At 39.7% G+C, this 26,054-nt stretch overlaps 1 protein-coding gene across 4 annotated transcripts in view; it reads left to right on the top strand.

Moving 5' to 3' along the window:
• znf385c (zinc finger protein 385C) overlaps positions 1-26,054 on the top strand; it is a 191,277-nt gene that overhangs the window by 97,150 nt on the left and 68,073 nt on the right. The window contains exon 1 of one of the 4 annotated variants that reach the window (XM_008113261.3): positions 19,687-20,035. The exons of 2 other annotated variants lie outside the window; for them this stretch is intronic. In XM_008113261.3, coding sequence (XP_008111468.2) covers positions 20,026-20,035 — 10 coding nt within the window. In that variant the 5' untranslated portion in view covers positions 19,687-20,025. Of the gene's footprint in view, positions 1-19,686; positions 20,036-20,075; positions 20,808-26,054 lie in introns of those variants that run through there. One more of the 4 variants, XM_008113260.3, reaches the window with a different exon arrangement.

The raw sequence follows: 26,054 nt of genomic DNA, 5'->3' as shown, positions 1-26,054 counted from the left end.
TCTTTGGCTTAGAAATTGAGATGAGCACCAACCCCCAGAGTCGGTATCGACTGGACTAACATCAGGGGAAACCTTTACCTTTACCTTACTATGATAAATCCAACCTTTTCCTCCAATCTTTTTCTAATTTTTGAACTCCACTGTGATCATTTTTTAAACCTATAGTAGCTTCTCTCTGGAGGAGCATCCCAAGAAACTAGTACTGAAGGATGACTGTTCCATGCTGTGGTGTTTGGCTTACAAGTATCTCAGAGATTTCCGTTGATCCTGCTAAGTCTGATCTGCCAATGGGCTGTGTGAGGCAATTGCCTCAGGTGGGTGAGTGTCCAATGAGGTCCTTGTTCCTAACCCTTCTGACCCCCAGGGATGACCACCTTCCCAGAAAGAGGAGGAAGAGATGAATGCATCAATAGCACCTAGTCTCCCTATCCCCAGAAAAGGAGGAAAACACGATTGTGGAAGGTGATGGATGACCGTTATCACAACTAATTTGTAGATGAATAAGTTAATGCTACTTTTCAATGAGGCTATTAAAGCTGACTTATCTTTACTTTAAAAGAGTGTATCGATTGAGTATCCTTAGCTGAAAACAAACTTATTCCAAAATCAAAAATTGTCAGCATAGGTATTGTCTTTTTAGAGTAGCATCTATCAATGTACACAAACTGTTTTATGCACAATTTTTGAATGGGTGTATAAAATTACTTTTAGGCTTTGAGTATATGGTGTATATGAAACTGCAGACAGGAATTTCATGTTTAGGCTTGGGCCCGAGCACCAAAATATCTCATGTATGTTCAAGTATTCCAAAGCATTTTGAATAGTCCCATAATAAGAATAAGGGATACTCAAGCTGTACCAGTTAACTTGAGCAGGTTCCCACCTTCTGAATAAATCCTGCCAAAATTCCTTATGATAGAGTCTCCATAAGTTGGAAAGAACTTGTAAACAAAAACAAATGGTAATGCAGTTCTATAAGTTTCTTATATACTGAATTGGAATACACTTCCTTTCAAGACAGGATTTTAAGGATCATGTTTATTAATTATTACTGTTTTTATTCTGATCAGACCTTATATAGTCTCTTTCATTGTGCCATCTCAGTAGGAATTTCCTAGTAAATGTGACAAATCTGGAGAAAGTGTGCGGTTTGTGTCGGCTTCACATATTTGGGCAGAAAGGCCAAGCTATATGTTAGAAGAGAGGTGTGACTGCTTATGTCACACACATTCCTCCGCTTAAAAACACATGTTTCCCTGGTAACATTTTATTTAAAGAAATGTGTAAGGTGACAGAAATACATTCACTGTATCTCTTCATCTCACCTCCAATTCATTGACTGCTATTTACAGCGGAATAGGGAAATGATGAATGCACATCATTTGTTTCTTTCACAAAAGCATTAGCAATTACATGCATGGATGCGCCTGCATGCATGTGCGCACGCACACTAATACGCACAGCTTGGCAACAGCCTCCCCTAATCTGTAAAATATTTGTGGACACAAAGATTTGTTCCAACGCATTTCAGGAACTCCCATGGCTGAGGCTGAAAAAAGAGCATGTTAGTGTCTTCTTTCTGCATTCATGGTTTAATTTGTTAGTTCATAAAATTAATAGGAAATAGGCATATTTGTATGAAATATTAAATTTACATAAATATAAAATTATGTCTACATTATAATCTCCCTGGGTGTAATGGTGCTTATTAATAATACAAATAATACTAAAATGACCATCTTGAAGGACTTGTGCAACTAGATTGCTTAGAGAAATCAAACCATTAGCTGTGGGAACTTTGATTTCTGAAAAGATTTCTTCAGTCATTCCACAGGGTTCAATTCCCCGGGTGGCTCTCAGTTGATATTTTCTCATGTTTGTGAATTGAACATCCACTGTCAATGACTTTTCAGCTCACAGTAGAAATGAAGCACCCACCGCCCCCCTTGCTGTCCTGGTTTGATAGGAACAGTTCCAGTTAATTTCCTGCTGGCCCACTTTCGCAGCTGATTTTGAAATGTCCCATATTTTAAGTCCTCCTCTTCTCTTTTCCCTTTGTCCTCAGCTTGCTTCAACTGCTACAAACTGACTTCAAAGCACCAAAGTAATATCTCTGTGTGTATTATAAAATATGCTAACTTGAGACTTACATGGTTGTTTAAAGTATGGATGAGCAAGCATTTTGGTAAAGAACTAGTTAGTTAAATTTGAGCAGACTTACTCTGGCTGTAAAAATAATAATAGTGATAATACCAGTAATTATAAAGGCTGTCTGCGATCTAATCTACTTGCTTATTTACTTGGGAGTACGCTATACAGAACATATGGAGTGCACTTTTGCATACACATTGCGCTTTAAGAGGCTTCATATTTCAGGATGTTTCAACGATAATACTATGGTCCCTTCCACGCAGCTGTATAAAATCCCACATTATCTGCTTTGAACTGGAATATATGGCAGTGTGGACTCAGATAACCGGGTTCAAAGCAGATAATGTGGATTATCTGGTTTGATAATTTGGATTTTATGGCAGTGTGGATTTTAATAGCTGTGTCTGTATTTTGATGTTTTTATATATTCTCTTGTTTTATCCAGGCTTGGCCCCATGTAAGCCACCTCGAGTCCCTTCAGGGAGATGGAGGCGGGGTATAAAAATAAATTATTGTTATTATTATTTTATTTTATTATGACACAGCAAACAAGATAGATATGCTGGATTTCGTATCACAAAATCATAAGTCAAATACTTCCCAAGTGTCTAGGACTGTGTGATGTATTTTCGGATGATGCGTGCAGATCCCAGTAAGGTGGCATTTTGCAGTAATTATTATTGTTGTTATTATTATTGGATGGGGCCTGAGTAACATGATTTTTGTTCCTGAGATATAAATGTCATTTCCTAATTGGTTCTATTATAAAGACATGGGAAAGATTTATTAAACTGCAAAAACTTTATTTTTGCAGGACATCCTGCAGTACATTTTGCTATTTTTTTCAATGAATATCTCATAGGATCTCAACCAATTCACCATTGTTAGTGGCAGCCACAAAAATGAAGTTTCTGGAGTATAAAAACTACTTTCAAAGTAAGTACCACACAATTAAACAGGAAATTATACTTTCTAACCAGGAACAGAAAAGTTTCAAATTTTGTTATATGGTGTAATGGAAGTAAAAATATTTCTCCCTCTATCTGCAAGTAAGCAAAGTTAATAATCTCTTTGCCGGTATTGAGCCCTTACCCTACAGTCCAGTCACAAGAAAATTTCAGTTATTTATGATAAGGTGAAATATTTCTTTATGTTTAAGGGTAATTATGAGACTGTATCATGGATTTTAGATATGGAAGGATCCCAAGGACCATTTATTCCAATCCCACCCCCCTTTTTTGTGTCAGGAACGACTTGAGAAACTCCCACCCATGGGAGAAAAGCGGGATAGAAATGATTTAATAATAATAATAATAATTGCAAGTTGCTTCTGGTGTGAGAGAATTGGCCATCTGCAAGGACGTTGCCCAGATCTTTGATGTTTTACCACCCTGTGGAAGGCTTCTCTCATGTCCCCGCATAGGGAGCTAGAGCTGACAGATGGGAGCTCACCCCACTCCCCAGATTCAAACCGCAGTCCTGCTGACCCCAGGGTTTAACCCATTGTGCCAAATGGGGGCTTCTCTTCCAATCCCCTGCCATTCAGGAATACACAGGTACAGATGTCCATCCAATGTCTGTATATAGTTCTTGAAATAAGGAGAGTTCACTGCCCTCTGAGTCAGGCTATTCCACTATTGAACAAATATTACAATAAGTAAGTTTTTCCTTATGTTTAGGTAAAATCTCTTAGAAACAGAATCCTTTGGTTCAGTCTGTGGAACAACAGAAAATAAGTTTGCACCATTTTCTGTAAGGCATGTCTTCAGATATTTGAAGATGGCTATCATCATCATCATCATCATCATCATCATCATCATTTAATTACTTATTAATCGCCCTCCATCCACGATGCTCTAGGCAATTTACAAGATAAAATTGTAAAGGATAAAAATACCTACATATAAATATTGATAAAATTAACATAGATTAAAAGCTCTAGTAAAGAGCCAGGTCTTGAGTGCGAGGGTAAAAGGCCCTAACTCACGCATGGCTCTCATATAGGGCGGCAAGGCATTCCATAAGGCAGGGGCAGAAACAGAAAAAGCTCTGTGCCTGGTCCTCTCCAAGTGCACTTCTCTAGGACCCGGTACATAGAGTAAGTTTCGTTGGGATGGTCGTTGTGACCTCCGATGATGGGAGAAGGAGAGACGGTCCCAAAGGTACAATGGGCCCTGGCCGTAAAGAGTTTTAAAGGTCAGAACTAGCATCTTATATAGACCACGGTAATCAGTTGGAAGCCAATGCAGATGCTGCAGCACTGGTATTATATGGCATTTCATGGGTGTTCTTGTGAGTAGCCTGGCTGCCACATTCTGAACAATACGGAGCTTTCGGGTCGTGGACATCAGAAGGCCAACATACAGGGCGTTGCAATAGTCCAGCCTAGACGTGACTGTGGCATGGATGACTGTTGCCAGAGCCTCATCAGATAGATAAGGTGCCAGTTGCCTCGCTTGTCGTTGATGGAAAAAGGCCTGTTTGCTGGCAGCAGCGACTTGAGCTTCTATTGTCAGCTGCGAATCTAAAACGACACCCAGGCTCTTGACGGTAGGTGAAGGAGATAGGGCAGCACCATCGAAGGTGGGTAGCAAATGGGTCAGACCAGTCGAGCGGCCATGCCAAAGAATCTCAGTCTTTGCTGGGTTCACCTTCAGTCTACTAGCACGTAGCCAGTTCGACAGAGCCTCCAGACATAAGGTGAAATTGTCTGGTATTGACGTTGCTCCAGGCTCCAAGCGCAGAAGGAGTTGGGTGTCGTCTGCATATTGATAGCAGTCTAGACCGAAACTCCGAGCCAAACTAGCAAGGGGTCTAACGTAGATGTTGAAGAGAAGAGGGGAGAGAATTGCACCTTGGGATACCCCACATAGGAGGGGGGATCTGTCAGAGACTTGATCCATATACTCCACGCGTTGGCTCCGGTTTCGCAGAAATGAGTTGAACCAATTGAGAGCCTGACCGCGAACTCCAGACATGGCGAGACAGTGAATCATTACATCGTAGTCACCATTATGTCACCATTGAGTTTTTTCTCCTCCAAACAAAACATACTCAGCTCCCCAAGTCATTCCTCATAAGCATTGGTTTCCCCTGATCATTTTGATTGCCTATCTCTGAATTTATTCCAGTGTCAATATCCTTCTTGAACCGTGGTACCTAAAACTGGACACAGTCTTCCTAGTGAGGTCTGAACAAAGCAGAATTGAACAGCACTATTCTGTATTTGATCAGCCAAATACAGAATTATAAAATTTTTAAGCAGAGAAGGAATGGAGTAAAATTTAAGAGCAGAGGCCAAGGGTCTCCTAGGAAAGGGAAAAAAAATCAAGGAAACAGTCAAAGAATGAGTGAATGCCTCCTAAGATTTCAAGCCAATGTTCAAATGAAGAATCAATTTCTTTGGTATTTACCAGAGAGGGAAAGGCGTACATGTGGTCAGACCAGGTCATAAGGGAGGAATCCTTTGTAAGGGATTTTGGATTTGAAGGAGCCACTAAAAAGCATTGCTATTCCCTTTTTTCCCATGTAATCGGGAAAGGCAGCACATCTGTCATTCGGAACAAGAACAAGCTGGAGGCAAGAATTCTCATATAGTCTATGCAGACAATTAATTCTCACAAGTGACCCTCAGTTTTGGAAAAACATGACTGAGTCCCAGCACATCAGCAGAGCCCCCAGCATCAAATGTGCCACAGGACCCATAAATTATTTCAATGGCCATGCAAAACTGGCCATGAGGAGAGGAGCCACTAAAAGCATTCCTTGGTCTCACAACATGATTTATCCTAGAGTTAACCCACATGTTGTGAGGATGCATTTGGAAAGAAAGGAGCTGTGTATACTATCTTCAGCAAAGTGAAACAAAGACAGGATATATAAACTAACAATAATGAATCAATTATCCTTTTGGTCCCAATCTGTTTCCTTTTGCCATGGTTACTCTATATGGTTTGGGGTGAAACGTAGGGTTTTGTCACTCGCTCCCCCAGTAAAAATTGTCATGTGGTCCAAGTGGGAGCTCGGAGAAGCCTTTGAAGAGAGAATTTGCCACCGCCATTGGCTAATGCTAAGCAGAAGAGACGTCTGGGTAAAGCACGGAGCTGTCATTTTCATTCAGCCTCAGAGAGCTGTGCTGTTTTATGTGCCCAGATTGGAAGTCATATGCTGTATACAATCTAGAGAATTGTTCAAGTCATCCTCTCTTCCTGTCACTTCTTCTCAGATTAGAGAGGGGGGGGGGGGGGTAAAAAGATTGCAACCTTGAATAAAAGGGAGGAAAGGAGGGAACAAAGGGAAAGAGGAGCTGGAATGTGGAGAGGCAAAATGGCTTCCTCAACTGTTCCTGTACCAGATATTCATTATTCAGGAAAGCCTCCCTGCCTGGTTATGGTACTCAGAAGCTGTTTAGGTACTTCTCTCTAACTTCAAATAAGGAAGCTGACGCTATTTTCAGCTACAACTCCTCTAAATCCTACCAGCAAGATCAATGGTCAAGGATTGTGGGAGCTGTAGTCCAAAATATCCTAAAAGTGAAGCTTAACTCCTTTAAAGTTGCCTGAACAATGTTCACTGGGCCGAACCTCTGCTTTTTCCTCTTGTTGTTCTGTGGCCTTGATAACCAAGCTAGAGCCCTCCTAGTGTTGTTGGAATGCAACTCCCACCATCTCTCATCGGGGACTCTACGTAGCTGGACCAAATGAGAGTTACAGCCCAATATCATCTGAGGGAGCACATATTAGCCAACCTCCTATATATCCTCCATTATTTTGCAGATCAAAACTGGGACATGTGTATCCAAGCAATAGCTATGTGTGATGAAAATGGCAATACAGTAGAGTCTCACTAATCCAAGCTAAACGGGCCGGCAGAAGCTTGGATAAGCGAATATCTTGGATTATAAGGATTGATCAAGGAAAAGCCTATTAAACATCAAATTAGGTTATGATTTTACAAATTAAGCACCAAAACTTCATGTTATACAACAAATTTGACAGAAAAAGTAGTTCAATACTCAGTAATGTTATGTTGTAATTACTGTATTTATGAATTTAGCACCAAAATATCACGATATATTGGAAACATTGACTACAAAAATGGCTTGGATTATCCAGAGGCTTGGATAAGCGAGGCTTGGATTAGTGAGATTCTACTGTATTAGGATAATCAGACAAGCTAGGAGAGGCTGCAGCAGATTGCTTTTGCCTGACTGGATGCCCAAGGTGTTCTCTTCCAACTTTATTTTCTGAATCTTCTCAGAAAGATTCCTCTGGTACCTCATAAGGCTACAAGCCCTGGTATTCCCCAGGATGAGGAACCCTAGGGTTGAAATTGTGTGATGTGAGAAGGTCAAACCAACCAAAGTAATTGCCCCAGGCTAGGAAAAGGGCAACGCTGTTCAAAGTAGTGCTTTTACCTAGATTTTCACACTCTTGATGAGAGATAAAGAGCTAGGCCCTACTAGTCCCAAAGCTCTAGGAACATCATTATCATGCGGATACAACAATTTTCCATATCTTCCTGATGTTAGGTCTCAAGTTAGATTATGATGATGTTGATTATATTTATTTCTATTCCATTTTATCCCTCTAAAAATAGAGTCAAAGTGGCTAACACTAAATACAAATCACACATTAGTAAAACAAATTACAAACCTACAAAAACATCTGTCTCCTTGTATATGTGTTTGTGCATGTGTGTATACACAGAATGACATGAAGTTGGAAGAGACCACAAGGACCATCCAGTTCAAGAGCCTGCCATGCAGGAAAACACAATCAAAGCACTCCTTACAGATAACCCTCCAGCCCAGGCATGGGCAGACTTCAGTCCTCCAGGTGTTTTGGACTTCAACTCCCACAATTCTTAACAGCACACCAACTGTTAGGAATTGTGGGAGTTGAAGTCCAAAACACCTGGAGGGCCGAAGTTTGGCCATGCCTGCTACAGTCTGTTTAAAATCCTCCAAAGAAGGAAATCCCACCACATATATAAACACACATGCATGCACACACATGCACACATTTAGAGTTGAAACCGTCTAAAATCCATTAAAAGATAAATAGTTTGAAAATCAATGTAAGAGCATTCAATTAAATGCCCAATGCAGTCAATTCCTAAAAGCTTGAGGAAAATGTTTTCATTCGCCTGCAAAAGGAGAGCAAGGAGAAAACCAACGTAGTCTGTCTAGGAAGGTAATTCTAAAGTTTAGGAGCAGCCACTGAGAAGGCTCTCTCTGTTGTTGTTTTTCCCAAACAGACCTAGGAAGCAGTAGGATGAAAAGAAAGGCATCTTCCAAAGATCTTAGAGCTTGGACAGGCTCATATATAGAGAGACATCGTCTTTCTAATAGCCTACACTTGAGCTGTATGGATTGCTATGTCTAAGGGCAAAGCAAAACACTAAGCAATCTGAGCCAAAGCAGAAAAGATTTTACCTTTTTGGGTCTTGCAGCATGACCTGAGATCTTACACCAGCTCTAAAAATGCCTAAAACTTTAGGCCAAGTTTGAAGACCTTATGTATGACTGCAGTTTGCAAGGGCTTTAGTAGGAGATCTGGCCATTAGAAAAACAGAGTGAGCCTCCAAAGACTGCTGCATCAGGACATCACCTGATCCCATTTTCTCCCTGCATCAGCATCCTGCAGCATCCTGCAATGTAGCTGTCCATTGGAATCGAAAGCAATTGGAAAGATTGTACTTTTTAAAAAACGTACTCTGAATTCAATAACTCCAACTGCTATAACTAAAAAAGAACAAATATTATTCACAGCTTGGAAGGATACTTATAAAAATACAATCAACCCTCCACATTTGTTGGGGTTAGGGCAGGCATGGGCAAACTTTGGACACCCAACTCCCACAATTCCTAACAGCCTACCATTTTTGGCATTTTAAGAGCTGGCATATGATCTCAGGTCAAGGAATGTATAGGTCTTCCTACATGACTTTATGGTCAACTTCTCTGGAAAGGAACATAGAATTACACTGAAGGACCAACAGATTCCTAGTGAGAACATTTAAATAAAATCCATGAATAATCAAATCCACAAAAGTCCAAACTGCTAACGTGGAAGAGTGACTATCCATGTTTTGTTGTTGAAGGCTTTCATGGCCGGAATCACTGGATTATTGTGCATTTTCCGGGCTGTATGGCCATGTTCCAGAAGCATTCTCTCCTGATGTTTTGCCCACATCTATGGCAGGCATCCTCAGAAGTTGTGATGTATCCATGTTTTTCCTTTGTGCTTCTCCACTATAAATGTCTGTTGAATTACTTTTAGGCACATCTCTCTTTTAAATCATAATGAACTTAATGTGAAATTGTGACTGAAACAAGCACTATTTACTTACTTACTTATAGTACTTACTTTATTTATTTATACCCTGCCTTTCTCCCCATGGGGACTCAAGGCAGCTAACGACCCCACACTTCAGTCATAGTTTTAAAAAGCACAATACAATTTTTTAAAAATTAAATATAGTGTGGATTAAGGTAAAAACAGATTAAAATATGATAAATGCACTTAAAATAGCCTTTAAAACTGACAATCTCCCCACCTATACTAGATCCATGCCAGCCTGGTGCTTTATAGTAATCTTTTAGGCTTGGAGGGCTTGTACTGGGAGGCATGAAAACAGAATACTCATTACCCTCTGGACTTGGAAAAGTTGCTTTTTGGCTTCCCTATTCAAGAGTCTAGAAACTAGCATGTTGGCCATTGCTGGATGTGAGCTTCTGGAAAACAAAATTCAAGGAAAAATCCAATCTCAGTATAGAATTGAGAGACTGCTGTGTTACAATTCATTAGAAAGATTTCTCCTGTTACAGAATCATAGAATGATAGTTGGGAAAGACCACATGGGCCATCTAGTCCAACCCCCTGTCATTCAGGAAAGCACAATCAAAGTATCCCCGATAGATGGCCATCCAGCCTCTGTATTGGCCATCCAGCCTTGGTTTAAAGTTTTGAATCAATGTTTTCTACCACACTATCAGGAGGCTGAAATAGTAAATATACTCTCGGGGGCCTTTTTCACTGCCATATAAAATCCAGATTATATGGTAGTGTAGACTCATATAATCCAGTTCAAAACAGATAATGTGGGTTATCTGCTTTGATAACCTCGATTATATGGTAGTGTAGAAGGGGCCTGTGTTTTAACTAGATTTTAAAGGTGCTGAACACATTCTTCAGCTAGAGCTCAACACTAGATGGAGTGGATTCATTGCCCCCCCCCCCTCCAACACACACTATGCCATTGCACACTATGTATTTTAATTGCCATATCTAGTGCTAGGATATTTATGTTATTAGCAAAAGTTTGACAAATGACCAATGCCGTTAATGTAATTGTTAATAAAAATGTAATTGTCCATGTCAGTTCTTGTTTGTATTTAATTTCCCTCTGACCTTATTATCAGCCTCATCCTTGATCACATGTATTGTTTGTATAGCTGAAATTCAGGATAACACTCCATGTATCTGATAATGTGCGCTAGGCTATGAACGATTATGCTATAATAAATTTGTCTTTAGAGTGTCACAACATTTTCTTTTGTTCATATCGCAACAGATTAAGATGGCTAACCCAGCACGTTATTAACATTAAGATATTTAGGGATATGATGGTGTGGGGCTTCAGAAAAAGAAACCGAATCTTCCAGAAAAGGACATAATTTGCCATATTGACTTTAATTTCACTCTGATTACTAGGGACCATACTGGGAAAAGGAATAGGTGTGTTTAGTGGTTTCCACTGCATCTGTGTTCATGTTTAGTTCATTCATGTCTTGGAGTCAACATCAAAGAAATATATTTGGAGAAAGCACCATATGACCCCCATTATCTGTAATTGCAGCACTCTGTATGTGTTACTGCAATGAGATGAGGTGAGGACCCACTGCATCTCAAACCAAGCCATCAAAATATTTATGTGTCGTTTTAATATGACAGAGTATTAAATACATTGCAGGTGTTGGATGTATTCTGCTTAACAGAGTGACTGTTGTTGTTCTTTAAAGCCCTCCTTTTACTTGAAAGGGATATTAGGGACCACCCCAGATATTCATGAGGACTAGAACCTTTACTCTGAAATAACTGAGGCTGGTGTATTTAGGAGTCTATTAATAGCCTGCAGCCCATAGAGAGAGAGTGCTTTGGGGGCGCAGCCAGCCCCTTGTCTAGCTAATGGAATGGAAATCGGTTATCATCCCAAGCGGTTTCCATGCCAACATGTTCAGCAGAGCAGATACCATTGAAATGCAATGGATTAAAAAGCCCCTTGCCTAACTGACCCTTGATACCTGTTAAGGGCTAGTGTGATTATAATGACGGCTAATTATGCGTACTGAGATCATAGCCGTTTATCTTCTGCTATGTTTATGAAGACAGCGCCTGGGCTTGGTTTCTTAGTGAGCGGTGGAGAGCTTTTTCCAATGGAGATTGTTTGTGTCTGGATCGGTTTCTGTGGCTGTTAACCTGGATTAAATGATTAATCGCTATCGGCACCTATGTTCCCCTAGGAGGCCAGAATTAATCTCTACGCTTGCACGTATCAGAATAGAGATTTCATAGATGCCTACTGAGCAATGTCTTATCAACTATAAAGCAACGTGTTCTGCAAAATGCCAGTTAAGCCCTATCTCAGAGCTTCTGCCACGTGAACTGGAGGGACCCCATTTCCAGATAATGGAGCTGAGAAAAAAGTCAGGCTTTTCCACAACCCTATAGATTAGACATTTATTTAATCTATATAACCAACACTGAAACGTATGCATAAGCACCTGAAAGGATGTTTGGGAAAGGGTATTTTGATGCCTGAGCACCAGCATGCAGTGTCTGAGTGCTGAACTAGAACACTAGGAGACCAGGATTCAAATCTGCACTTAACCAGGAAAACCCACCGAGTGACCTTGAGTAAGTCACACTTTGCAGCCTACAATGATGACAATGACAAATCTCTTCTGATCACACAATATGGTGCCTTAGTTCCGCCTGTGCCTTATCGTACAACATCATTGCTTTCCCAGTATTTTTGTGATTGAGAGTCATTGAAAGTGTTTTTTCTCTACACTGGAAATAATCCATTGATGACCCCCTTTCCCCCAAACAATTCAGTAAGTTGATAATATATGGAAACCATTTCTCAGCTTCAGGTGTAAAAGTAATGGTGAAATCACACCAACAAATGACCAAGAAATATTGTGGATGAACATTTATTTATTTATTTATTTACCATATTTATATCCCGCTTTTCTCAACCCCAGGGAGGACTCAAGACGGCTTACAAATGGCACTACATAGTGCACGCAGCATAAAACATTAAAATTAAAATAACCATACATAAAAGCATATTTAAATCAATCCAATGCTAAGACACAGCATACAAAAAGCAAGATCTAAGGCCAATCCAGAGTCAAATGCACTATTTCAAATAAACTTATTGCACAACTACTTCTCAAAGGCGTGCTCCCAAAGCCAGGTTTTAACACTCTTTCTGAGAGCCAGGAGGGAAGGGGCTGACCTGACATCACTTGGGAGGGATTTCCACAATTGAGGGGCCACCACGGAGAAGACCCTATTTCTTATCCCCACCAACCACGCTTGCAAAGGACAGCAGGGCCTCCCTAGATGATCTTAGACTCCAAGGTGGTTCATAAAGAGAGATACATTCTGACAGGGAGACTATAATACAATAATTATTACAATAATTATATGCAATGGATGAAATTCGAATAAAAGTAATAGAACTGACAGAGCTGTATTTTTATAACAAAATATGAATTATGTTGGGAATTGGGGGCATGGATAGATCTGGGAATAGATGGTGTAACAAGGCAATTGTAACATGTTTAAAATAAGTAAATAAAGTTTAGTGTCTAGATCGAGGGAAATAATGGGGCCTCTTTATTCTGCTTTGGTTAGACCTCACCTGGAATACTATGTCCAATTCTGGGCACCACAGTTTGAAAGAGATATTGACAAGTCGAAAGGTGTCCAGAGGAGGGCAACTAAAATTATCAAAAGTCTAGAGACCATGAATCCGTATGAGGAGCGTCTTCAAGAGCTGGGTATGAGAGTGGAAGAAAAGGTTTAGAGGAGACATGATAGCCATGTATAAATAAATATGTGAAAGGATGTCATAAGGAAGAGGTAGCAGGTTTGTTTTCTGCTGCCCTGGAGACTAGGACTCAGAGGAATGGGTTCAAATTACAGGAAAGGAGATTCCATCTGAACATTAAGAAGAACTTCCTGACTGTAAGAATTGTTCAGCAGTGGAACTCTCTGCCTCGGAGTGTGGTGGAAACTTCTTCTTTGGAGACTTTGAATTGTCATCTGCCAGGGCTGCTTTGATTGTACTTTTCCTGCATGGCAGGGGGTTGGACTAGATGGCCCATGTGGTCTCTTTCAACTCTGTTATTCTGTGACTCTATGATTCTATCTCAGATGTCAATATCTTACAGCCCTTCCTTCTATGAATGAGCCATTAGTGGATGCAGTGTATGTTATCCAGGTTATTACTCTGCTCAAGGGTTCTCAAGGAAATTTCTGGCAGAGAAAACCCCAAACGACTTCCAGCATCCAGGTGGGAAAGATTACTTTTCCAATATGGTTAAAACTCTTTTAACTCGCTTTTTATTTCTTTTTATTTATTTCTTTATTTATTTTTTTGCTGTTGTATCATCATAACACTACAGCATATCCTGCTATTATAATGTTTTGTCATTGGAGTGTTATCCTGGCTACAATTTTTTTAAATTTGGTGAACCAGTTATGAAGCAAGGAGTAGGGTACAAAAGTCAATAATGTTGCCATTAATGTGGACCAAAAAAACCATGCAAATGATAGTCTTAAAGTGAAAATGCAGCCAGGGTACAATAGGAAGAGTCAACAATCCACTGGCTGGAGTGGCCTTCAAATGGAATAATGTGCCGTAAAGGAATTGTATGATACCATCCTGAATAAATCTTGCAGAGAAAACCTTAGAATAAGTTCATGATAAATCAGAGTCAACTGGATGACACATAGCAATGATATCAATTTTTGAATGATAAAGGTAGAACTTGGATTCTTTTTTTCACTAAAACTCCCCAGATCACCAATGTGGGTTTTGGGTGGGGAGGAAACTTGGAATTTTTAGATGAAAAAGCTCTTGCATAGGAGATTGTGAAATGGGAAAAATGAAGGCATGTCCTCACTATTTATTAAGAATGCTGCCACTAAGTTCATAAAAGGCAGAAAACCTTTTAAATATTTCACATGCTCCCCATACACTGATTGACTTTATAAAAATCTAATTTTCCAAACTATAAGTTGATTTCTGTCCACTTTTTATGTGGACCCCAGGAAGTATTAGGGTAAGAAAGTGCCTCTCCCAGACCTACTGCAGGTACCCACCCATAATATACAGGAAGTCATTTGTGAACATTATGGGATGTATTGTGTGAATAAAATTCATAGAAGGATCATAACATTCATGGCTTCCACACAACCATATAACCTAGACTATAAAGGCAGAAAATCCCAAAATATCTCATTTGAACTGGGTTATCTGAGTATAGATTAGCTGCCCAGTTTGTCAGATACAGGATGCTAGAAGATATATGCCTACATCAGTGTTAACTTGGATAAGAATAAATTAGTGTATAATACAAAAATATATACAGATTGTGGTGGCCATTTGCAGCTGTAGAGATAAGTGATGCATTCTAGTTTTGCCATGCTAACATCTATATTTAGGAGAGAAGCCCGTTGTGTCCATAAAATAGACAAAATTCGCAGTAGATATTCCCATAGTGGTGGAGAGTTGTCTTGTGTAACGTCTTACAAGGCACCTAGTCTCAACCAAACAGGCAGGTCATTCATAGCCAAGGAATGTTTACCTCTCAGCAAGCTGCTCAACACGCATTAGCTGGCTTCTGGCTGGGCAATTTTCAAAGAAAGGGGAGCTGCCTAAACCATCGGTTTTTATTTGATAGGAAAGATGAATGCTCCTATTAAAAAGAAATCTGGGTGTGTCTACTTAAGCACACTTGCTTTTTAAACTCAAGAAGATATTCCTGTCTTTATAAGGGAGAGAGAAATGAAATTCCGATTAGGGTTATGTCTACTGAAATGGCACACATTCCAAAGTCAGAATTTTTTTTGTTACCCTTCCTAACCACCTCCTATCAAACAGTGCATTGCCATTCAGAATTTACCCTGACTTCTTTTCCGGTTTTAAAGGTGTTAGAACTCCCCCAGCAGCCTCTCCCTGATATTTCTTTCTCTTATTTCTGCTGTGCAAAACTCACATCTGAGCATCTGGTGTAACAGATCTCAGTGTGTGTATGTGTGTATGCATGCTTGCCTTCGAGTCACCTGTCAAATTATGGCAACCCCATGAATTTCATCGTGTTTTCTTAGGCAAGGAATACTCAGAGGTGGGTTTTTTTTCCATGTCCTTCCTCTGAAATATAGCCCACAGCACCTGGTATTCTTTGGCAGTCTCACATCTGTATTTATATTCACATGTATATATGTGTGTGTACATACATAGACACAGAGATTTTAGAGATGTCTTGAATTGATTTGGTAAGATTAACTCCTACACTGCACAATCTATTGCACATTTACTAAGAAGTAAGACCTGCTGTGTCCATTGGAGCTTACTTCCACATAAGTGTGCACTGGAATGCAGTTTGGCAGCACAATTCTATGTCTGTCTTCAAAGAAGTTGGATACACTGACTTCAGTGCAACCTATTCCCAAGTAAACAGAGTAAGATTGTTGCCTAAAACCCTTTTAGATTATGGATTTTAATTAACTGGAATGCAGATTTGAAAATATTAATAGAAATGCCTATAAAAAGCATGGGTGACAAGTTACCGCACCCCCAGAAGGACTCTTCTTACAGAGAACTCTTTTGGGGAATGTCCTTTATGTGGTGCTTTCTGAAATTCCTGAAAACATTATCTGAAACTGAACAAATGTCTGGGTTTTTTCTTCTTCTTCAAAGCTAACGCCGTATTCAAATGCAAATGGATCTGAGCTCATAAAATTAATTGATGAAGTTTTGTTTAATTGAGTGATGGCACAAACATTTGGGGATTAAGAGAAAAATTCTGGAGAATGCAAACCTAAAGAAGAATGGAGGCATGGCTAGGGGTCTTCTTTCTTTCTTTCTTTCTTTCTTTCTTTCTTTCTTTCTTTCTTTCTTTCTTTCTTTCTTTCTTTCTTTCTTTCTTTCTCTTTCTGTCTGTCTGTCTGTCTGTCTTTCTTTCTTTCTTTCTTTCTTTCTTTTCCTTGATAATTTAAAAAAACAAAGAAACTCTATACTGCTTTTTGTTAAGTTTGTATCTTTTTCTTCAAAGTCGCAGATTGCCTTCTGGACTCTGCAAGATGAAAGAGAGAATGCCTGCCTTCTGGCAATCCTAACCCCACACCTGAATCTTGTGGATACTCCTGTTACAAAGGAGAGAAGGGGGTCAAGAGGTCTGTGAAGTGGAGAGCAGGGGTGACATTTCTTTCAACTTTATTAATTTCAATCCTAATCTTCTTCTACTATCCTGTGTTGTGTTGGAGAAGATGGTGATCTTGGCTGACCTTCAAATCAGGAAAATCATTTTTAGTCTTTTTCAGCTATTCTCCTCCAAATTAATCCATTAGTGATGTTCTAAGAAAAAGGGTGTTGTGGGGAGAGCACAACAGAACTGTGATAGCAAAAATACCCAAGTGAAAATGTAGTAATAATTGTAGCTGTACTACTTTTAGCCACCTTTAAACACACTTGACAAACAGTACAAGCTGACTTTCTAGCAGCTTGCTGTTTTCAATTTCCTAATTGCCCTGCTTCATGAATGGGCCTGTTCCAGGTTTGCTTTCAAGCCCTGAATGCAACACTTTTACTCACTGTTTGTCCCCAAGAGCATCCCAATAGAAATGTAACCAGTGATGCTATTACTGGCATAGAGACAAGGTGATAGATTGCGAAAGCGTCACATGCTAAAGTTGTCCAGGTCATTGTTCCAGGCGCATGAGCAGGAGGGAGGAGAGTTCAGAACAACCTGCCTATTGCAGAGACTTCATGTTGGTTTATAAAACATTTCTATTTGGCCTCCACAAAAGAAGTCTCTGTCACTTTTGACTGGGCTACTTGTGGCCTTTTCGCACTATACATTGCTCGATTTCATCTTCACTCACTGCCAAGCAGCATCCACAAAGGCTTGCAATTTGCAATTTGGGAGGGGTGCATTTCGAATTCTCAGTCAGAGATCTCTTCAGTTGCTCATCAACCTACAGACCCCAAAATGGGGTGGTGCAGCGGGTTAAGCCTCTGAGCTGCTGACCGAAAGTTTGGTGGTTTGTATCCAGGGAGCGGGATGAGCTCCCACTGCTAGTCCCAGCTTCTGCCAACCTAGCAGTTCAAGAACATGCAAGGGTGTGAGTAGATCAATAGGTACCACTCCAGCAGGAAGGTAATGACACTCCATGCAGTCATGCTGGCCACATGACCTTGGAGGTATCTACGGGCAATGGCAGCTCTTCGGCTTAGAAATGGAGATTAACACCAACCCCCAGAGTCGGATGACTGGACTTAATGTCAGGGGGAAACCTTTACCTTTATTTTATAGTGGTTTAACTGCATAATGTAAAAAAGGGCCCTAGTGTAGAAGACAATGGCAGCCATTAATTTATACGGGAATGATTAGAAGGAATAGAGAGCTTGCATAATACAATGGTTGAAGTTTTGGTCTGGGACTAAGCAAGCTTAATTTCAAAGCTCTATTTGACCACCCAAGTTCTGACCTCAGACCGTTCACTATCTCTAAGCCTAACCTAACTTATTGTGACAATAAAATGGAGAAGACAAGGAGCACCTTAGAAGTATAATCGTTTCAAATAAGCAAATAATTGATGAATTTATGAATACCACTAGAATACTACTAAAAGGGGATTTCCCCTAGCGATGTTGAGATTACGCCAAGAGTGGCTGATCAAAAATCAAACATTGACCTTCAAAACATAACAGGGATTGGAGCTTATTCTTCCCTTTCCACATCTTAAACTCCATATAGTACTGTAAGGATGGCTCACAGCTTGGTCACATAGTTTAAATTACAAGTAGAATCATAGAATCATAGAATCATAGAATCATAGAATAGTAGAGTTGGAAGAGACCACATGGGCCATCTAGTCCAACCCCCTGCTAAGAAGCAGGAAATCGCATTCAAAGCACCCCCGACAGATGGCCATCCAGCCTCTGCTTAAAAGCCTCCAAGGAAGGAGCCTCCACCACGGCCCCGGGGAGAGAGTTCCACTGTCGAACAGCTCTCACAGTGAGGAATTTCTTCCTGATGTTCAGGTGGAATCTCCTTTCATGTAGTTTGAAGCCATTGTTCCGTGTCCTAGTCTGCAGGGCAGCAGAAAACAAGCTTGCTCCCTCTTCCCTATGACTTCCCTTCACATATTTGTACATGGCTATCATGTCTCCTCTCAGCCTTCTCTTCTGCAGGCTAAACATGCCCAGCTCTTTAAGCCGCTCCTCATAGGGCTTGTTCTCCAGACCCTTAATCATTTTAGTCGCCCTCCTCTGGACGCTTTCCAGCTTGTCAACATCTCCCTTCAACTGTGGTGCCCAAAATTGGACACAGTATTCCAGGTGTAGTCTGACCAAGGCAGAATAGAGGGGGAGCAGGACTTCCCTGGATCTAGACGCTATTCCCCTATTGATGCAGGCCAGAATCCCATTGGCTTTTTTAGCAGCCGCATCACATTGTTGGCTCATGTTTAACTTGTTGTCCACGAGGACTCCAAGGTCTTTTTCGCACACACTGCTGTCAAGCCAGGCGTCCCCCATTCTGTATCTTTGATTTCCATTTTTTCTGCCGAAGTGAAGTATCTTGCATTTGTCCCTGTTGAACTTCATTTTGTTAGTAATCAACAAACAGATGCTTTGACTTGATCTGAACTATAGGTTTATGTTACTATCATTTTTTGTTATGTGCCATTACTTTAATATGGGGGGGGGGGGTCATTCTTGTGAGATACTCATAAAATAGTCACGTTTTCCAACTGAGAGAAAGACTGCAGTTAACATTCCCAAGACTATCAGCATCATGGCTGGTGGGAGATTTGGCTCCTCGTTCTTCTGTGGGATTGCACCAGCTTTTCCGTCATGCCTGCACCATTGAACCAAAGGTGGTACTATGATTAGTTCATGGTACTCATTGCCACACAATCTTCAGTAATTACTGTAACAATCCACTGTGTCCATTGGCTTAGAAACGCAAGAAAAATATTAGTAGATAGTATGAAAAAGTTAAACATTAATGTATTTTTAAAATCACGAAGAGATGTGGAATATTTTAAATGAGGGTGAAATCAGGCTGGAAGTTTATTTACCTTGGGCAGCATTTCTCAGCTGATGTTTGTTTAGTGGCCCAAAAACATTGCTTCTGTGTACTTCTTGAGCCTTTGAAGAACAAAATGTGTGGTAAATCTCCCCACCCATCAGTCCTCACTGTCTTTTTTCCCCCATCCAATTTCGATGTTAATTCCTCATCATTGTTTGCAGGGACCTCTGCTGAGAGCAGTTACGGAGGCTAATTTTTCCATCTGTCCTGCTTGGGCTGATGACTGGGAAAAGCGTGGCTGCTGTTACCTCCTTTAGGGCACTGATCAGCGGAGCGTTAAGCTTTTAATTGAGGTGTAAGTGTATCGGCTGAAGGGGGAGGCAGTGGCCGGCAGTGTAGTGGGGGCTGGCCCAGCAGTTGCATGGCATACGGTTTCAAGAGAAGCCAAAAACAGAGAGGAAAAGGGAGAGCTCTTTTGCGTGTAGTGGTGTGTTTTGGCAAAGGCAAAGAAGTGGAGAGGCGCCAGCTCCATCGCAATGCTTCTAGGTGAGTGCCGGGCAACTTTCTTTCTCTGCCTTCTGCTTCCCTGCACCTTGAATTGAGCACTGTATGCCTCTTTCTCTCCCCCTTCCCTTACCAATGGATGAGGAGCAGCAAGCATCACTTTTATGTAGCCTTTTCCCTTCTCCTGTTTATTTGAGTGTCTGATGTTGAGGCTTCAGCAGCGCAAGGAAGCATAGGCGTCGTCACCCACTTTGCCACTTTGCCAAAGGAGTGACTGAATCGATGGTGTTTTATGCTGGCAAAATCACATGGAGTGTTCTTCCTGAAGAGTCTGTACAGTTCGCATCCTGTAGACAGAGGGTGAAATCAAAAAGGGAATTTTTTTCCAGCCACCTGCAGAGAGAAAGAGGAAGCAAAAGCCTTTCTGTAATTCCCGAAACCAGGATGCTGGATGTAGTTAAAATCTGCGGCTAAGTGCCTTTGCCAGCTGTGAAGCATCCCGGGCAGATCTGAAAAGTGCTTCAGCTGTCATTAGCAAGGTGTAGCATCTTTCCCTGAACCATTTGGCAAAGTCTAGGGATTGTTTATTCCTCAAGCCCGCTACCCCACAACCCCTAACTGGTATGTAATTCGTGCAGTCGCGCTTTACACATTTGAGGGCAAACCCAAGTTGACTTTTCGGCTGGATGAAGCTGTCTCGCATCAGTTTTGCGAAGGTTCCAGCGTCGCTTTCGATGGCAAATTGCCAGAGCCTTTAAAAACCTTCCATCAAGGCATTGATTCCAGGGTGAAATGACATTTAATCCAAGTGCAGGTGAGAAAATTTGTAATATCTATTCAGCATGCTCATCTCCCCTGAAAAAGTCAACTTGTGATTTTGATGGGTAAGACTATGGGGTGCTTGCAGTGACCCTAACTAGCTTTGTCGGCACCTTGGATACCGTCTTAAGTGTCTGTTTTATACACTCCTCCAATTCTCCTTTCCTCTCTTTTTGCCATCTCCCCCTTTCTCTCTTTTCCCCTTCCATTACTTCCCTGTTGCAATAATTTCCTTCCCTCTTTTCTTAGGCCTGAATCAAATCAACATTGTGGTAATAGACTGCAATTTTTTTTTTAAAAATGAAGTGGATGGGGAAACCATTGTATTTATATTGCAAAATATACGTAAAATTATTTTAAAAGAATTCCAATTTTCAATCAAAAACTTTGTTTTTTTATTTTATTTTTGAGTTTGTTGTAAATTGAAATGAGATAAAAGGTTTGTAATAATTCCAGCTACATTTAGAAATTAAGATTTTTTTAAAGTGAGAAAATGTTCAGATGTTTTACTATTAAGTGGGAGTATTTAGTTAGGTGAGAAATATCTGGTTTATTTGATACATGCCGAAATAATTCTAAGGGAGGAAAGACTGGAAATGTCATTCTTTTATGCACCAAAATTTAGCAAGATCACATTGAATCAAAGTAGATTTGATGAAAATGCTCTTCAGTGAAAAACACATTCCACCCAATCTCGTCTTTTCAGGCTTTGATTGCAAGTAACGTTCAAAGTGGTGGGGAATGGTGGAAATGGGCTTTGTTTGACTAGCAGAGATTGTCGCCCTGGCGAGAAAATCAAAACGAAGGCAGGCAGTGTCATTTATTTATTTATTTATTTATTTATTTATTTATTTGATAGAGTCCTTCGCCATCATTCAAGACTGCTGCATCATCTGTGCCCCCCCTCCCTTTTCTGCAGTTGGGTAGTTGTACCTTGGTGATGATAATTGCAATTATTTATTGATTATTTGCCCTGAGATGGAATGCAGCTTTGCAGTAGTTTGTATATGTGTGTGTATGTGTTGTCTGTATACACATGCGCATAGTGAAAAACCAAAAGGAGCTCAAGCATGCGAAGGCATGTATGACGTCTCGATCTCAGTTTTAGATTTCTCTATATTCTGCAGCCAAATTGGACTGACTAAAACAACACCTTTTGGGAAACAGAGGCGTGTGCCTCTCAGTTTCCCCATATTGGTGCTGGTGGAGATGTTTCGTTGAGTTTTTATCACCTTGAGTATTCACTGGTGTGAACGGTGTGTCTTTTTAGGGTATGGAATTTCAGCCCATCACTTAGCTATTGTTGTGATGCTTTGCTAGTCTTCTTGGGAGACAATTGCCTCTTTGGGCAGCATGCGTTGTATGTTACGAAAATCAAAATGGTCTATTTTTCTGCCACACGTCTCCCATTGAATCTGCTCCTGCCCTTTGCCCAATACTGTCCAGTGGTGTATTTTTGTAAATCAAAGGAAGTCAAATATCTTTTTCATGGCAGCAGCATCGTATCTCCGCTGTCTCACATGGGTTGCTTTAATTTTTTTTGAATAATCTAAATTGTAATCTGTGCCGCTCATCATTGTCTCACACGAAACAGCTTTTCCTCACATTTCTGGACGTGTAACCATTGCAGAGATAATATATATTTGTCAGTTGCATTTGGTATGGCTTTCTCTTTTGTGCCTTTTCTGTAACACAAGCGTGACACAACAAAAAACCCAAATATCATAGATTTTTCAATGAACATAAAAAAGAAATAAATAAATACTGTGAAGATAGATTAAAATAAAATTTAAAACCACTACTAAAACGACAAGGACATTTTCCCTGATTTGTATTAGATTCTTTGGGAGGGAGAAATATTTGTGTGAAGGTCACAAAGAATGTCTTTTGTCTGCAAAAGATACATTTGTGTTGAGGGTCTGTGTTCATTTTAAGGAAATGGGATATATATATATATATATATATATAAGAAACAAGGTGCTATTTTGTTTATTATTTTTTAAGACACTGGAAAATGGTTTTGGAATCCTTCCCTTAAGTCTAATGAACATAGTCTATGAATAATACATCGTTTCACACATAGATCTGCTGTATTCAAATACAAAATGAGGACGTTCCCCCTAAAACAATAATTCTGCCTCTCACATTGAAAATTTATTTAATTTTTCAATTTTATACCATTGCAAAGACTGAATTGTTGAAAGATTTTCACATACAAAACTCTTGTTTTTGCTGTATTCTTTTTCCTTTGATATCTTTGCCTGCCCCTTTTCTTTGGATATTTAAATGGTGTTTTGAAATGCTCAGCTGAAATTTTAAATCACTGTAATGTCAGAAATTTAGGGACTTGAGAAAATTATTTTTTTTAGTAGGAGGACAATGCTTTTACGTCCATCCATTCCAATAGCTGTACCTATGGAAGAGGAAGCGTGTTTATATGGACCACAACTTGTCCTTCAAGGACGTATCTAATGTTTTAGTAATCTGTTTGGTGGATCAAACCATTGTATTCATAACATGGCCCCAACCACTAGTAGTTTGTAATGTGTTGTGCTGTAGTTACTAAGAAAATGAACGAAAGGTGGCATGTATTGTTGAGGAATATCCTGATGCCCTTGTGTCATAGATCTCCCTTTCGAATCATGCTCCTTAGTGAATAGTTTATCTCAAAAGCTATGGAAAGCTATGGAAACAGCAGCATAAAGCCCCCCACAAAACTATATACCGTGATCTCTGTGACAATGTTCAAGAATTAAAATAAAATGTGTAGCAAATGGAGGAAAGTAATAGTTACAATGAGGGCGAGGGGGGAAGGATTGAGTCCTTAATCAGGTTTAAGTACTCAAGCATCAATATGTGTGATAAAAACCCACTGGGTACAATAATAAGGTTGTGATATAAGGATATGGATCGAGAGAGAAAGAGAGATAGATAAAATGCATTTCTTAAAATAATTTATACTTCTTGGCGGGATAATGAGAATAGTGTATAGTTCAGTCTCTACAAATAATATATTCCTATTAGACACAGTCAAGTGGGTCCGTAAATAGAAAAGGAAAGCTTGCATATAGCCAGATAAAAGTATGCCAATATCAAATTAACTGGGTTATATTGCAAAAATGTGAAAGATCGAAGCAAAAAAGAAAATTCAAGAATCAAATTGCCTTCTTGATGTGTGGGTTAAGGGAGTTTTTTTTAAAAAAAAGAATTTTATTAAATTTTTTATACTACATCGAAAGAGTGAGAACAACTAAGGTATAGAAAAGTAGGGAATATAGAAAAGTAGGGAAGGGAGTTTTTGGGGTCACCTCTGCTAGCTTTAGCTTTCACGTTTTTATTGTACCCAAACATTGTACGTGAGCTGTTGGTTGGGGGTCACTTGGAAAAGGCTTGGGATAAGGCTCAGGGAGCTACAATGAATGGGAGACAGGAATCAAAGCCAAAACCATGTTAGACATTGTACACGTTGCATTTTTTTTTTCAATTACAGATTCCCATATTCCTCCATCACCATGGTCTGACATAGTCCAAATAAGTAACATTTTCAATTTCTGGATGTAGCTTGTGCAACTGGGTTGTTCATAAATTCTGCATGTCTATTCTGGGCCATTCTCAAGGGGCTGAACCCACAGGAGAGAATGTGGGGGGCATAATGGGATTTGAGTGGCAGATGAGGATAGGAAAGCCCTATATTCAGTCCACTTTGGATACACATAACACTACAGTTTTCCTATTGCAATGTCTCAAGTATTAAGATGCATAAACCTTAATGGGCATCCATTTCTTCTCATGTCTGTGTGTTGTAAAATAAATGCCTGCTTTATCAAACATTATCAATATTATTATTATTATCCATTTCAGAGGTGTAGCTGTATTGGTCTGTTGTAAGTGAAACAAAGTGTCTCATGGTACGTAAGGTTTACAGATTCATTACAGAATGACCTTTCATGGACTATTAAATTTTTTTTTTAGCTCTCCTGTGTTAATAATTTGTTTGAGTGATCATAAAAGTGTATTTTTTTTAGTTGGAAAGGAAAATTAAGAGATAGATAGATAGATAGATAGATAGATAGATAGATAGATAGATAGATAGATAGATACACACATAGATACATATACATGCACACACACACACGTGTGTGATCTTTCTTCAGTTGATTCTCAACTGGTTGTTATGCAAGCTTGCTCAGAAGTAAATCTCACAGAATTCATTTTGAATTTTTCTCAAATAACTGTAGGCACAGAATTGCCAGCTAAATGTCATTGTTTGAGTTCAATAAGACTTATTCGTAGATAAGTGTGCGTATGATTATAGCCCAAATCTCTTCAATTCATTGTCATACGATTTGATTAAAGTCACTACAGAACTTTTTCTTTGTCTACATATTTTGATTGTGATGTAAAAGCAGTCTTGATTCCTGCTTGTCTTCTTACAAGTCTAATCACAAACGAATCCATTTCTTCCAAGATGATCAACACTGCTCTCTTTTGTTCCTTTGGGGGCACTTCTTGGGATTATATTAGATTTATTATATAATCTAGCTCTTCAGTTCTATCAGAATTTTTGCTTGATTTTTATCTTACTCAATAAGCTTTCGCTGCAATGTTTCTTATCAAAATGCACATTGATTGTGCCTTCCTAATTCTGATCATGCTTTTTGAAAATCATTCAAATCTGCATTGCAGAATGAAGAGCTCGCTGCATAGTCAGAAGCCTACACATTGCTAGCCATAGTTTGTTTCTAAACTAAACTCAGCATTGTTTTGAGTCAGTTGTAACCTAGCTTTTTCCCCACTGTATAAATAATACTATGCCTGATGAAAGTGTTCATTGAAACTCAAAATCTTACTTCTTCCTTCCTGCAACCTACACTGACCTAGTAAAAGAAATCACTTAATTTAGTTTGTATCTTCTTTCTTCAGATCAGGACCAAAGCTATAATGCATAGCCTACTAAATATAAAAGCTGTGTCAAAAATGAAGACTTCCTGATCCATTTAATCTAGCAGGGAATTAAATAATGCTGATGGTTTATACTTTTTGAGTGTGCTGAATGACATTATGTCAGCCCTGGTTAGTTCTTGGGTGGGAGCTGTTGTAGGTCATGCTAGGTGCTGTATATTTCTGAGAAAGGAAATGGCAAAACTCCCTCTGAGTGTTCCTTGCTTAAGAAAACCCAATGAAATCCATGAAGCCACCATAAGTTGACAGGTAACTTGAAGGGTATATGCACACAAACCTA

This window comes from Anolis carolinensis, chromosome 6, assembly GCF_035594765.1.
Source record: "Anolis carolinensis isolate JA03-04 chromosome 6, rAnoCar3.1.pri, whole genome shotgun sequence".
Taxonomy (NCBI): domain Eukaryota; kingdom Metazoa; phylum Chordata; class Lepidosauria; order Squamata; family Dactyloidae; genus Anolis; species Anolis carolinensis.
Note: the sequence above shows the minus strand (reverse complement) of the source record. Positions and strands in the feature narration are given on the sequence as shown.